Raw genomic sequence first — 12,252 nt, 5'->3', positions numbered from 1 at the left:
TGAATAAATGAGTTTCACTGATGAATATTCTGCAGACTGCATTTAGAAAAAAGATCTCTACATTTTGTTCTAAAAGTATGACTTTCTAGTAAAAAACCATTAGTCACCAAAGAGCTTCCTGAACTTGCTTAAAAACACTGAAACTTTTTTCTTCCCTTAAGTCATAAACTGACATAAAAAGTTTCGGAGGGAAAAAAAAAAACCAAAACCCTGACTGCTTCCCAAGACCCCTGACTTGTTTACAGTAGCTAATTAATTAAAGAGTTACTGTTAAAATGAGCTCAGACTATTTTTAAAAGCAATAGCCAGGGTTTGGATGAAGCTTCTCTGAGGTTGGAGATGCAAACCAGATCCAAGTGTGCATTCTGTCTGGGTATATCTTCAGTCGGATGAAAGGCAGGAAGTGGGAGAATCTGACAAGCCTCACTTGGCTGGACAAAACTGATTTTCTTTCTTTAAATGCATTTTGGTGTCAAAATTCAGGCCAAGACATTAAAAGAATAGGGACAAAAACCGACTGATCATCTCAATAGATGCAAAAAAGCATCTGACAAAATCCAACACCCTTTGTTGATAAAAACACTCAATGACTAGCATAGAAGGAAGCTTTTTCAACTTAAAAAAGGAAAGTTACCAAAAAACGCACAATTATGTAATACTTGATGGTGAAGGATTGGATACTTTCCCTTAAGGTCAGGAACAAGACAGAGAGCTCCACACTTGCCACTTCTGTTCACTGGAGGACCTAGCCAGAGCAGTAAGGCAAGATAAAGAAAAAAATCAGCATTAGATTGGAAAGGAAGGAGTGCAACTGTCTCTATTCACAGATGATATGATCTTGTATATAGGAAATCCTAAGGAATACACACACACACACACACACACACACACACACACACACACTATTTGAACTAATAAACCAGCTCAGCAAAATTGTAAGATACAAGATCAAGGTACAGAAATCATTTGTGTTTCTGTACGCCACAATCTGAAAATGTAATTATGCAAACAATTCCATTTACAATAATGTCAAAAAGAATAAAATACTTGGGAGTGAACTTAACAAAAGAAGTGCACAACTTGTACCTGAAAACCACAAAATATCATTGAAAGAAATTCGAGTAAACTGAAATAAATGGAAAGACGTTCTTTGTTCATGGATTGGAAGACTTAATATTGTTACGATAGCAATACTCTCCGAATTAAAGATTCAGTGCGATCCCTGTCAAAATCCCAGCTTGATTTTTTGCAGAAATTGGCAAGCCAACCCTAAAATTTATATTGATAATTCAGATGTCAGGGGCCCAAAAGAGCCAAAATAATTTTTTAAAAGAAGAACAGAGACTGAGTGAACTGATAAGGATGATTATAATTTTTGTGACTTTCTGTTTGAATTTAAAAAAAAAAAAAAAAAGAGTTGGAGGGCTCACACTTCACAATCTCAGAACTTACTACAAAAAACTACAGTAATTAAGAGTGTATGGTACTAGCATAAGGATACACATATAGATCAATGGAATAGAATTGAGAGCCCAGAATAAACCCTCACATTTATGATCAATTGATTTTTGACAAAGGTCAATGCAGTTGAATGGTGCTGGGACAGTTAGCTAGGCACATGAGGATGAAGTTGGACTCCTACTTCATGCCATATACAAAACGCAACTCAGAATGGGTCATAGACTCAAGTATAAGAGCTAAAACCATAAAACTCTTAGATGAAAATACAAGAGTAAATCGTAATGACCTTGGGTCAAGCAACGGTTTCTTAAATATGATACCCAAAGCATAAGGAACAACAAAAAAAATTGGGCTTCCTCAAAACCAAAAACTTCGGTGTTTCAAAGGACGTCATCAAGAAAGGGAAGACAGCCCACCAAATGAGAGAAAATTTTTACAAAGCATATAGCTGATAAGGGCTTGTATCCAGAAAGTATATAAGGAATGCTTTCAGTTCAACAATAAAAAGACAGTTTTAAATGAACTAAAGATTTGAATAGCCATTTCTCCAAAGAAGATATATAATAAGCACATAAAAAGACGCTTAACATCATTAGTCATTAAGGAAGTACAAATCAAAACCATTGTAAGATACCACTTCACACCCACTGGGCAACAATCAAAGAGAAAGACAGTGTCAAGTGCAGCAAGAATGTGGAGAAAATGGAGCACTCGTTCATTAGCACGTGGGAATGTAAAAAAGAGCAGATACTTTGGAAAACAGTTTGATAGTTCCTCAAAATGTTAAACATGAAGTTACTGTATGACCCAGCAATTCCATTCCTAGGTAAATACCCAAGAGAATTGAAAACATATATCCATACAAAAAACCACGTACATAAATAAAGCACCATTATTCAAAAAAAAACTAAAAAGTGGAAACAGTCCAAATGTCTACCAGTTGATAAATGGATAAACAAAATTTAGTATATGGAATATTATAATGCAATAAAAGGAAATGAAAGATTGACACATGCTTCAACATGGATTTATCTTGAAAACATCATGCTGTGTGAAAGAAGCCAGTTTCAAAAGACTGCATATAGTAAGATTCCACTTATATGAAATTTCCAGTACAGGTAAAACTTTAGAGACAGGAAATAGATTAGTGGTTGTCAGGGCCTGGGGGGAGGGGAAGGTGGGAAGTTACTGCTAATGCACATGGAGTTTCATTTGAGGGTGAAGAAAATGTTCTAAAATTAGTGGTGATGCTTTCACATCTCTGAGAATATAATAAAAACCAATGAATTGTAGACTTTAAAATGGTGAATTTTATGGTGTGTGGATTATATCTTCACAAAGCTGTTGTCAAAAAATTCAGGCACATGGGGATTAGAATTCTGGGCTGTTTCATCAGTTTTATAAGGTGCTACTGAAGCTAATTCTGAAGGTCAGAGTACAGGTACAACAGCTTATTAAAATTACTTCCTCCTTTATTTTTTTCCTTTCTTTTTATTTTACTGGTAGAAGCTAGAAATGCTCTTGTGTTGCTGACATCAGCGTTTTTATTGCTTCATCATTTTTGTAGCCATGGAAAAGGGAACAGATGGTAATCTTAAAAGAGAAATGTTTTATTTGGGGGAGAGAATTGTTATCTTTGGCTGCTATCTTTTGAAATAATTCACATGCATGATCCTCTTGTATATTAAAAAAAAAAGCTACCAATGTGGGGTAATTTGGGGTTTCTAATTAGAATTTCAAACCTACAAGTACCTTTAGTGGAGGTGGAAATGTCTTTCCCATGAGATCTTAGGGTCAGGTTTGTTTAATGGGCAAAAATATTTTTGCTCTTCTTAAAGAAAATCTCACCTGCAGTTATTTTTATAACCACTTCCTTTTCCTAAGGTCTAGAAACCTTTTATAAAAACGGAATGTTGTCACTATTTGTTAAACCTACTGGTAATATTTCTGGTCTGCATATGTATTGTGTATATTTAATTACTCTTCCAGTCAAGGAAATTGTGGTCAAGGTCCATATCTAGTGTTCTACCTAGTAAAATAAAAGGTGTTCTGACATTCCTCTTGGGATACTGATGTAGAAGAAGAGGTTGCAGTCCATGTTTAAATACCCTTAGCGTGCTTACCTGGTGGCCTCTGATGGCTCAGGACGTTTCCAGGTACGCAGTGCCACGCCTTCTACAAAGACAGGCGTGCCGTGGAACTCTCCTTCAGATGCCAGAAGCCGGTTGCCAAGGAATGTGTTTGTGGTTTGGGATCCAAGGGCTGGTGAGTGGCCGGCCAAGTGAAAAACATGGTTTCTTTTGCCTTCCTTCTCACCTCCCGCCTTTGCCACTTGCAGGAAGATCTGCCTGCACTGCAAGTGCCCTCAGGAGGAGCACATGGTGACGGTGATGCCCCTGGCGATGGAGAAGACTGTCAGCAAACTCATGTTTGACTTCCAGAGGAACTCGACCTCGGATGACGACTCAGGCTGTGCCTTGGAGGAGTACGCCTGGGTCCCGCCGGGGCTGAAGCCTGAACAGGTACCGTTCTCGACAGGAGGGCATTTGTGGGGTTGGCTTTTACCTGTGTCTTACCCGTCCTTCCTCATTCCTGTTCAGAAGGGAGAGTTGACTTTGCTGATTCAGAGAAGTGGGGCTACATGGGATGAAGATGTCTGGGGCCCCAATGGGAAACCAGAAAGAGAAATGAAACTGAGCCTTGGGTGGGCCATGGCTAATTCATTCTGTATTGCCATTTTTAACTGTTACCAAAAGATTGCCTCGAAACATTAGATAATGAAACTTCATTTTTGGAGAGGGAAGGGACGTTCTACGTTGGCCATCAATCTTAATGTTAAGATTCTTTGTAAGGAAATAAGGATTTACCTTCTTCTTCCCAGTGATCTAATGCTGTGTTCAAAAGTTTGGCCTGGCTTTACAAAGAAAGACATTGACGTTTCCTGAAATATTTTGGCACTGCCCACAGGTTGTAAATATTATTAACTTGGTTAGATGAACTTGGTTTCTTTCGTTTTACTGCATTTCTCTCAGTGATATACAACTTCTGCTTTGCATTTCTTGGTACTTGGAATTTTCTCTTCCACGAGCCCTTTCATCTTCCACGAGCCTTCTGTCCTTACAGAAGCCCCTCCTGTAAGCTGGATATTGTCATGATCTTCCCTGTGCGTCTTTGAGACACAGGTTTATCAGAATCTTAAGTGTGAGACCACTATACCCTTCCTTTGACACAAGAAGCTTCTTTCTCTGGAGATCTTCTCTATGTCTGACAATGTTTTGAAGCTTAAAAACCCTGAAATGTGAAGTCAGGAACTTGAGATGTGATGATGCTTTTAGAAAAGGTTCTTTACGGTTAGGGAAGACCTAAGAATTCACCAAGAACTTAAGGATGGGACCCTGATAACATCTCTTTGGTTAGCCATTTCTTGTCTATGGCCATACCACCCTGAATGCACCCGATCTCGTCTTCCCTGAGCCATTTCTTCTTCTTCTTCTTTCTTTCTTTCTGAGGTTGTAAATTAACAGATGAAATCAAGCACACAGGCAGGATTTGTTTAGCCAGCAAAGGATTGTTTAAATTTCGAATTAGTCACTAATACTTAAAAATTACTAACACTTAAAAATTAGGAAATTTTAATTTTAAAGTTTAAAATCTTACTCTTCAGGGATTTGTGTGCAGGCCATTGAGTTGAGCACTAGTACTTCTTTCCAGGAAGTGTTTAGAAAGAATGACTCTCCAAGTCACCCTAGTCTCCACTAAGCCCTTTTGTGTTAATCTTCCTACACCCCACAGGCACTTCCGGTTTGTGATCTCTACTCTCATTCTTACTAGGAAGAAAATGTCTTAGAACAGAAACATTCACAGAAAATAATCTGCATGAGAATTGAAGGGACTTCTGTGTTGGGTTATCAGCAGAAAGAAAGAAGTGTGTTCTCTGTTAGTTTGTAGGTTAAGGTTATATCTTGATTTTCTTCTGTTCCAATAAAGACTGTATTATTAAAGAGTAAGTTGAAGAAGAATGAGAGTATTTGATTGAGTTTGTCTGGAAACTCAGATGAGGTGGTGGGTGACTGAATATCTGTGTTTGACATCACGATTCTACTGGCAGTACTTGAGCAGTGAGTTTTCACACCTCGATACAGCTGTGAGCTTGTTTCGTTTTCTTGCTAACCTCATTTCCAGCAGCTTCTAAGAGACCCACGCTTCTTTTATTCACATTGCTTCCTGCTGAGTTGGGCCCTGAAATTCCAAAGTTAAGCTATTTTCAGTTCCCTGCTTAGGTAGATTCTTTTCTAAGGCCATTAAATATCATTCTATGGTGTTCATATTCAGAGAACATTTTCTACTGCCCCAAGAGAACAGGCAGTTGCAGAAGCTAAAGATCTTGGTTACATTCACCAATTCCAAAAGTAAGTGCTTATGTATTTTTGAAGGCCACTTGCCTCATCCAAAGTGAACGTCTTTGGAAAACATAAAATGACTTTCTTTGATTTGTTTTGAAAGAAAATGTTTAATGCTAGGACTTCCCTGTGGGCGCAGTGGTTAAGAATCCGCCTGCCACTACAGGGGACACGGGTTCGATCCCGGGTTCGATCCCTGGTCCGGGAAGATCCCACATGCCAGGGAGCAACTAAGCCCATGTGCCACGACTACTGAGCCTGCGCTCTAGAGCCTGTGCTCCGCAACAAGAGAAGCCCACGCACCACGATGAAGAGTAGGCCCCACTCGCTGCAACTAGAGAGAGCCCGCGCACAGCAGTGAAGACCCAACACAGCCAAAAAAAATTTTTTTAATAAATAAAAAAAAAAGATTAATGCTATGAAACAAGTGGTTTGAATTATGTCAGATGGCAGGATATTCCCATCTCTTATAACTGTATTTTTCTTTAAATGGTTTTCTCTATTCCCTACACTTACTCAAACCTATATGATACAGGTGATTAGAAAGGAAATTGTTCTCCAGAGAGAGACTGTCTCTTTAAGCTGTTTGAAGGGCTCTATATTTGTCTAATAAACTATGGATCTGTATTAAAGGTGTTTCAGGGGATCATGTTGCATGAAAAAAATGGTCTTCAAATTTTTTAATTATGAGATCTTTTAAAGTCTATTATTAATGGAACTGATTATAGGTTTGAAGATTTTTTAAAAGCTGCCTAGTAGCTTTTAGAAAAATTTGAGACCCTAAATGCCTTTTACTAATAAAAATTCTGATGTTTAATACGATGTTAGTGGTCTCTGGTTTGAGAAAAACCATTTTTCTATCAAGAGAAATTACAGTGAACATTAAAATGCTTTGTGCTGGAGGAGAAATAGTCAAGACAAGTTAGGGTTCCAAGTAACGTGTTTTCATTCTTGTTAGAAACCTTTCATTTTATTCCCTGGTCGTGGGGTTGGTAATATGCCTTCAGGTGACACTCTTTATTATTCTATTTCTTCTGAGAAATGCCTTCTTCGGTTCAATATAATGTGAACAAAAGTTACCTCCGTTTTAGGGAGGTGTTCTTGAACACCGGCACTTAATTTTATAAAAATCCATTAGCTGCAAAACGCAACCTTCTTAAAATAGTGTGGAAAATGATAAATGTAACAGTCGATGCTGGAAAAGAAAGGCTTCTCTCTTGTATTTTTTAATGGCTGGACTGAAAACTGATCGGAGAAGTTGCCCAGATCCTTTGCCTCTGCTCGCTGCAAATGAGATGTTTAGTATTATCTAGAGAGCCCTGCGGAGGCAGAGCAGAGAACTGGAATCTTCCCTGATTGACCCTCTGAAGTTATCTATGAGGCTCCAATTTCTCTTCAGGCTTGAGCAATTCATTGTATGTGCCCTGTCTCCTAGAGATGCTGTGGTGATACATTTACAGTAGATAATACTTTAGGAAGAATTTGGAAATTATTTAACAAGCTTTAAGAAAGGAAAACTGTGAGCAGGGTTTCTCAGTCTCAGTGCTGTTGACATTTTAAGCTGAATAATTCTTGGTGTCGGGGCGGTCCTGTGCATTGTAGGACGATTAGCAGCGTCCCTGGCCCCCACCGACCAGATGTCAGTAGCACTCACCACCCTCTCCCCGCAACATTGGGGTGACCAAACATGTATCCAGATATTGCCCATTGCCCCTGGGGGATGAGCCGGGCACCCCAGTTGAGAACCACTGGGTAAAAGTAATGGTAGAACCTGGAGGACATGTCAGCACAAGTCGGGCCCAGTCAGGACAAGAAAAGGATGACTCAATTCAGCAAACCTTTATTTGAGCACCTACCAGGTCCTAGCCCTGGTGTTATAGCTGCTGCCTTGAAAGGAGGCTGAGTGTTTGGCAGAGCGAAGAAGGTGATCCCACGCTGCTCAAGCAGAGGCCAGTGCTCTCCGAGGTGGATCCTGCCATCCTCCCGAGAAGTCAAAACAAGAAGTGAAATGGTGTGAGGGACAGGTGACAGGTGGGTCACCATTTGTCCTCCAAAACAGGAATAGCTTTCTCCTTCTATAATGGGAAGACTTGCCCATTGGAAAAAAGGGAAAGATAAGAAGAAAGAAAGCAGATAAAAATCACTCATAATTCTCCCAACCAAGGAAAATTGTTTTCCAACCTTTTTTGCATGTGTGAAACAAGTATATATATGGGGTACATTTCTGTTTTGTTCTGGACAGAAATGTGATGATGCTGTCCACTTATCCTGAAATTTTTTTCAGTTTATGTATCGTGAACTTTCTTTCTGCATTTTTTTCTATATTTAGACCCAGATTACCTTTGCGAGTGGCTGTATAGTTCTCCACTGGTAGTTACTAACCTGTAGTGGCACCACCCACCACTAGGGTGTGCTTGGAAATGTATGTTTAGAAGCAGGGGTTGAGGGGTGGGGGAACTTCCCAGGCGGTCCAGAGGTTAAGACTTCATCTTCCAGTGCAGGGGATGTGGGTTCCATCTCTGGTCAGGGATCCCACATGCCTCGAGGCCAAGAAACCAAAACATAAAACAGAAGCAGTATTGTAACAGATTCAATAAAGACTTTAAAGACGGTCCACATCAAAAAAAAAAATCTCAGAAGCGGGTAGTTATTGTCAAAATGACTAGGGAACCTCCACTAGTATTTCAGTGGGTGGGGGCTTGGGATGCTAAACAGCCTGAAAAGTATCAGACGATAGCGCTGGAAGGAGAATTGACCCCTCCCAAATGCCAAGAGTACCACCATGAACTGAAAATTTATTTTTGAACGTGTGCATCCTTTGTAGCTTTTCTCTATATTAAGTAAACGGGAGCAGCCACCCTTTCTGTACACTTGCTTGCTCGTCGCCTTCAGCACGATTCCTAGAGGTGGATAGGTCACGTGTAAACCTCTTTAAGACTTTTGATTCATTGTGCCAAACTGCCCTCCAGAAATGTTGTGACCGGTGCATCCTCTGGGTGGATAGACTTCATTGGGTACATGACGATATGTTGTTTTTTTTTTATTAGTGCTTCTACTCCTGATCCTTGAAAATCTGAAGAGACCATCAGATTGCTTCTCCTGAGTTGAGTGTCCTTTTCATTGATGTTTTGGATACTCCAGGTATCCATGGAGAGTTCTCAAATGTGGATGTCACCAAATGTTAGTCATTTTACCTTGACCTTAATCATTTTTTTGCACATAAAAAATAGCCATTGGGTTATTTGTCTGGAACTCTCAACGTTCACTTCAAACTATTGCAGGAAGGATGAAGAGTGGATACTAGAAGTAATTGCCCAATTTTTGGCTTTCAAAGCATTCTTCCATATGTGGCAAAATAGACTCTCCAGTACTACCTAAAGATGGGGGTGAATTAGCTGGTTTTGAGCCCTGTGAAACTCTAAAATCTATTTGCTGAGGGTACCTAAAATTCTTTATTTGGCTTTTCATTTTAATTTGATGACTGTTACTCATCCATCAGATGTCAAGGAGTGTCTCCTCAAGGAGTCTCTCTGGCCACCCCACTCTCCCAATACAAGACTAGGTCTCCAGTCCCACGCTTTGTGACAGTCCCCACAGTTTTCCTTTTTAGTGCCTCTCAAACTTGTACTTACTTAGCAGCGTAATTTTTTCTTTAATGTTTGCCCCCCCCCCACTTTGCTTTAAGATCCAGGAGGGCAGAGATCTTGTCTGCTTTGTTCTTCGGGAATGTTCCAGCACCTAGCACAGCACCTGACATGTGGCAGGCACCCCACCACTATTTGTTAAGAGGCAGGCAGGTCACCAGAATCCTCTGCAGAAGCAGAGATGTTCAGGGTTGCATCACACGGTGAAAAGATAAAGGTCTTTTAAATGTTTTTCTACATGAAGAACTAGCCTGTATCCATTATTCCTGCTCCCTCTATTTCTCTTCAAAGTATGTATTCTAAGCACATTCCCCTAATAATCCCAGCTGCTTCAGAGATGTCTTAGGTTCCAAAGGGGCAGGAGGAGATGGGTGACATCTTAGGAAGGGCTGTGCAGCAGCACAAACCTGTGGCAGCACTGCCAGCTCCAAGGCTCAGGGTCTGGCACATAGTGTGAGGAACCAAGGGTCTGGCAGAAGCCCTCTGTGTTTCCAAACCAGAGGACCGTTTGTGTCACCATAAAATTTGGAGAACCCATTGGGAGGCACAGGGTGAAGGGGAAGCAGCATAGCCCAGTGGGAAGGAGCTTCACTTCCAGAGTCCAGTAAATCTGACTACTGCTCCACCCCTTTCCGACCTCAGGAGGGTTGTTCAGCTTCCAGGAGCCTCAGTTTCCTCCTGATGATGATGATAATGTGGAGAAAATTCTTAAACTTTCATTGAACACTTGTTATGTGCCCACCACCATTTTCAACTTTTGTGTGCATTACTGTATTTAATTCTTATAACAACCTTATTCGGTAATTATCATTCCTGTCTCTGTTTTAGAAGTGAGTCAAGCAAGGCTCAGAGAAGTGGAATAACTTGCCTGAGGTCACGCAGCTAAGGAGTAGCAGAGAGGGATTCATTCTCAGATACCCTGAGCCAGGAGCTGATACTCTTAGACCTCGAGAGCCCAGGGCTGATCTGGCCCTGAGTGAGGGAGTGTGTAGAAAGTTCCCAGGGCAGTGTGTACACATAGTAGATGCTCAATAAAATGATTGTTTCCTTATCACTCTTCTTGTGAAGCTATAGTAAGTGTTGCTGATTACTACTGCCCTGAGCAGGCAGGAAGAAGCGGGGAAGGAACATAAGACTGTCCAGGGCAGAAGAAGGTTATGTTGGGTGGAAAAGGGACATTAAACATAGGGTTAACCAAAATCCAGGATTCCTTCTCAGCCTGCTCAAAGGCTTTTAATCAAATCATTTTGATTGTGCTGCTCCGGGAGCCTTTCTGTTCTCCAGGTTCTCTGCTGTGGGATTGTCATAAAGGTGCAGCTTCTTTGTAATGAAGTTCTGGCTCCACTGAGCCAGAGCAGCTTGGACAGGGGACCAGACGGAGCCACCTGACTCTGAAATATCCAGGGTCCCAAGCGGGCTTCGGGGGCTGTCTGCTGTAGGAATGAGATCTGCCACCCCCTTCCTCGGTGCCTGGGGTCACCTGCAGCATCACAGTCCCTGGGCCTGGGAGGAGTGAGTGAGCCCCCAGGGAGTTTTCTGTAGACCGCTCAGAGTGCAAAGAGAACCTCCCCACAAAGGAGAATGGCCTATATTGAGGATCTGCAGGACAGCCGGAAGCGTGGCTCCTTGCCCTTGCCTCTCTTACTTTGCCTGTCACAGTCTCTTTAGCAGCCATCTCCAGTGGGTGGGCTTCATGGCAGCTTTCCACTGCATTGTACACCCCTGGTCCGAGTGGAAGAATGAGTCAGAGCTTACGCTGGAGAACGTTATGACAAAGGAATAGCGATTGGGTTCTTTCCGTTCCTTCCTTCCCTTAACTCCTGTGCACCTACTCTGTGTCAGGCACCGCGCTAGGCACTGGGGGTAAAAGAGTAACCAAGATCACTGAGGTTTCTGCTGCACTGTAGTTCTAAGTGGGGGTGTTGGAGACCTATACATTAGAAAACAAGTGACTAAGATAATTCAACATTGTGATTTTTAAAATGATGCTAATAGTAGTGCTATAAACATTTAATGAACTCTTCCATGTGCCAGGCACTGTCCTAGGTGCTTTGGGAGTTATCCTAGTGCTTTGTCTCGTTTAATTTATACTATGGAGGAAATGAAGTAGCTTCTGTGATCATGGCTGTGGGCCGGAGTGTTGGGGACCGCGGGGATTAGCTAATTTAGATTGATCGGTCAGGAGCAGACTCTCTGGGGCGGTGGTCTTTGAGCTGCTACTGAATGACATGAGGAAGCCCGCCCTGCAAAGATCTGGCTTGTGGCAGAAGTTCAGGGATTTACTTGAAGCTCAGAAGTAAGATGAAATCCGTACCAACTTTGTATCTGCACACAAAATTTGGGGAGAGTGTGGCCCAAAATCAGGCTTGACCAGGATGTCACAGCTAGTAATGGGCAGAGCCAGGATTCACAACAGCCTTATTTGGGCTTCTCTTCCTCCACACCCACCCCGCCCCGCCCCCTGCCCCCGCCTTCCATGGTGATCCACCCAGGATATCAGATCGGAGGGAGCCAGCTTGGCATGTGTTGGAGGAGGGAGCGGTGTGCATCACACTAGGCTCTTTCATGCTCGCGGGAGGGAGATGGCTTCTCATCTCCAGTTGACCCTGCTGACTAAGGAATTCCTCTTTCCCCACCTCCAGTTTCCCCACCGCTGCAGGAACTAGCATGGTCCTACCTTGAAAGGCTTGTTTCTCCATCAGCAGTCTCTTTATCTCTGGCTCTTCTCAATCTCTCATCCTGGCTGG

General features: G+C 41.8%; 1 protein-coding gene across 1 annotated transcript in view; it reads left to right on the top strand.

Annotated features, from left to right (window-relative positions):
- The first annotated feature begins 1,413 nt into the window (after positions 1-1,413).
- The window catches only part of PRICKLE2 (prickle planar cell polarity protein 2), a 103,077-nt gene continuing 92,238 nt past the window's right edge, over positions 1,414-12,252 (top strand). Inside the window, exon 1 of the mRNA XM_022572644.2 lies at positions 1,414-3,983. Within this exon, the coding sequence (XP_022428352.1) occupies positions 3,840-3,983 (144 nt within the window). The 5' untranslated portion in view covers positions 1,414-3,839. The remainder of the gene's footprint in view (positions 3,984-12,252) is intronic.

Source organism: Delphinapterus leucas, chromosome 10 (assembly GCF_059928025.1).
Source record: "Delphinapterus leucas isolate spDelLeu-1000000601 "Yukka" chromosome 10, BTC_Dleu_Yukka2, whole genome shotgun sequence".
Classification (NCBI taxonomy): domain Eukaryota; kingdom Metazoa; phylum Chordata; class Mammalia; order Artiodactyla; family Monodontidae; genus Delphinapterus; species Delphinapterus leucas.
This window is presented reverse-complemented; position numbering and strand designations above follow the sequence as displayed.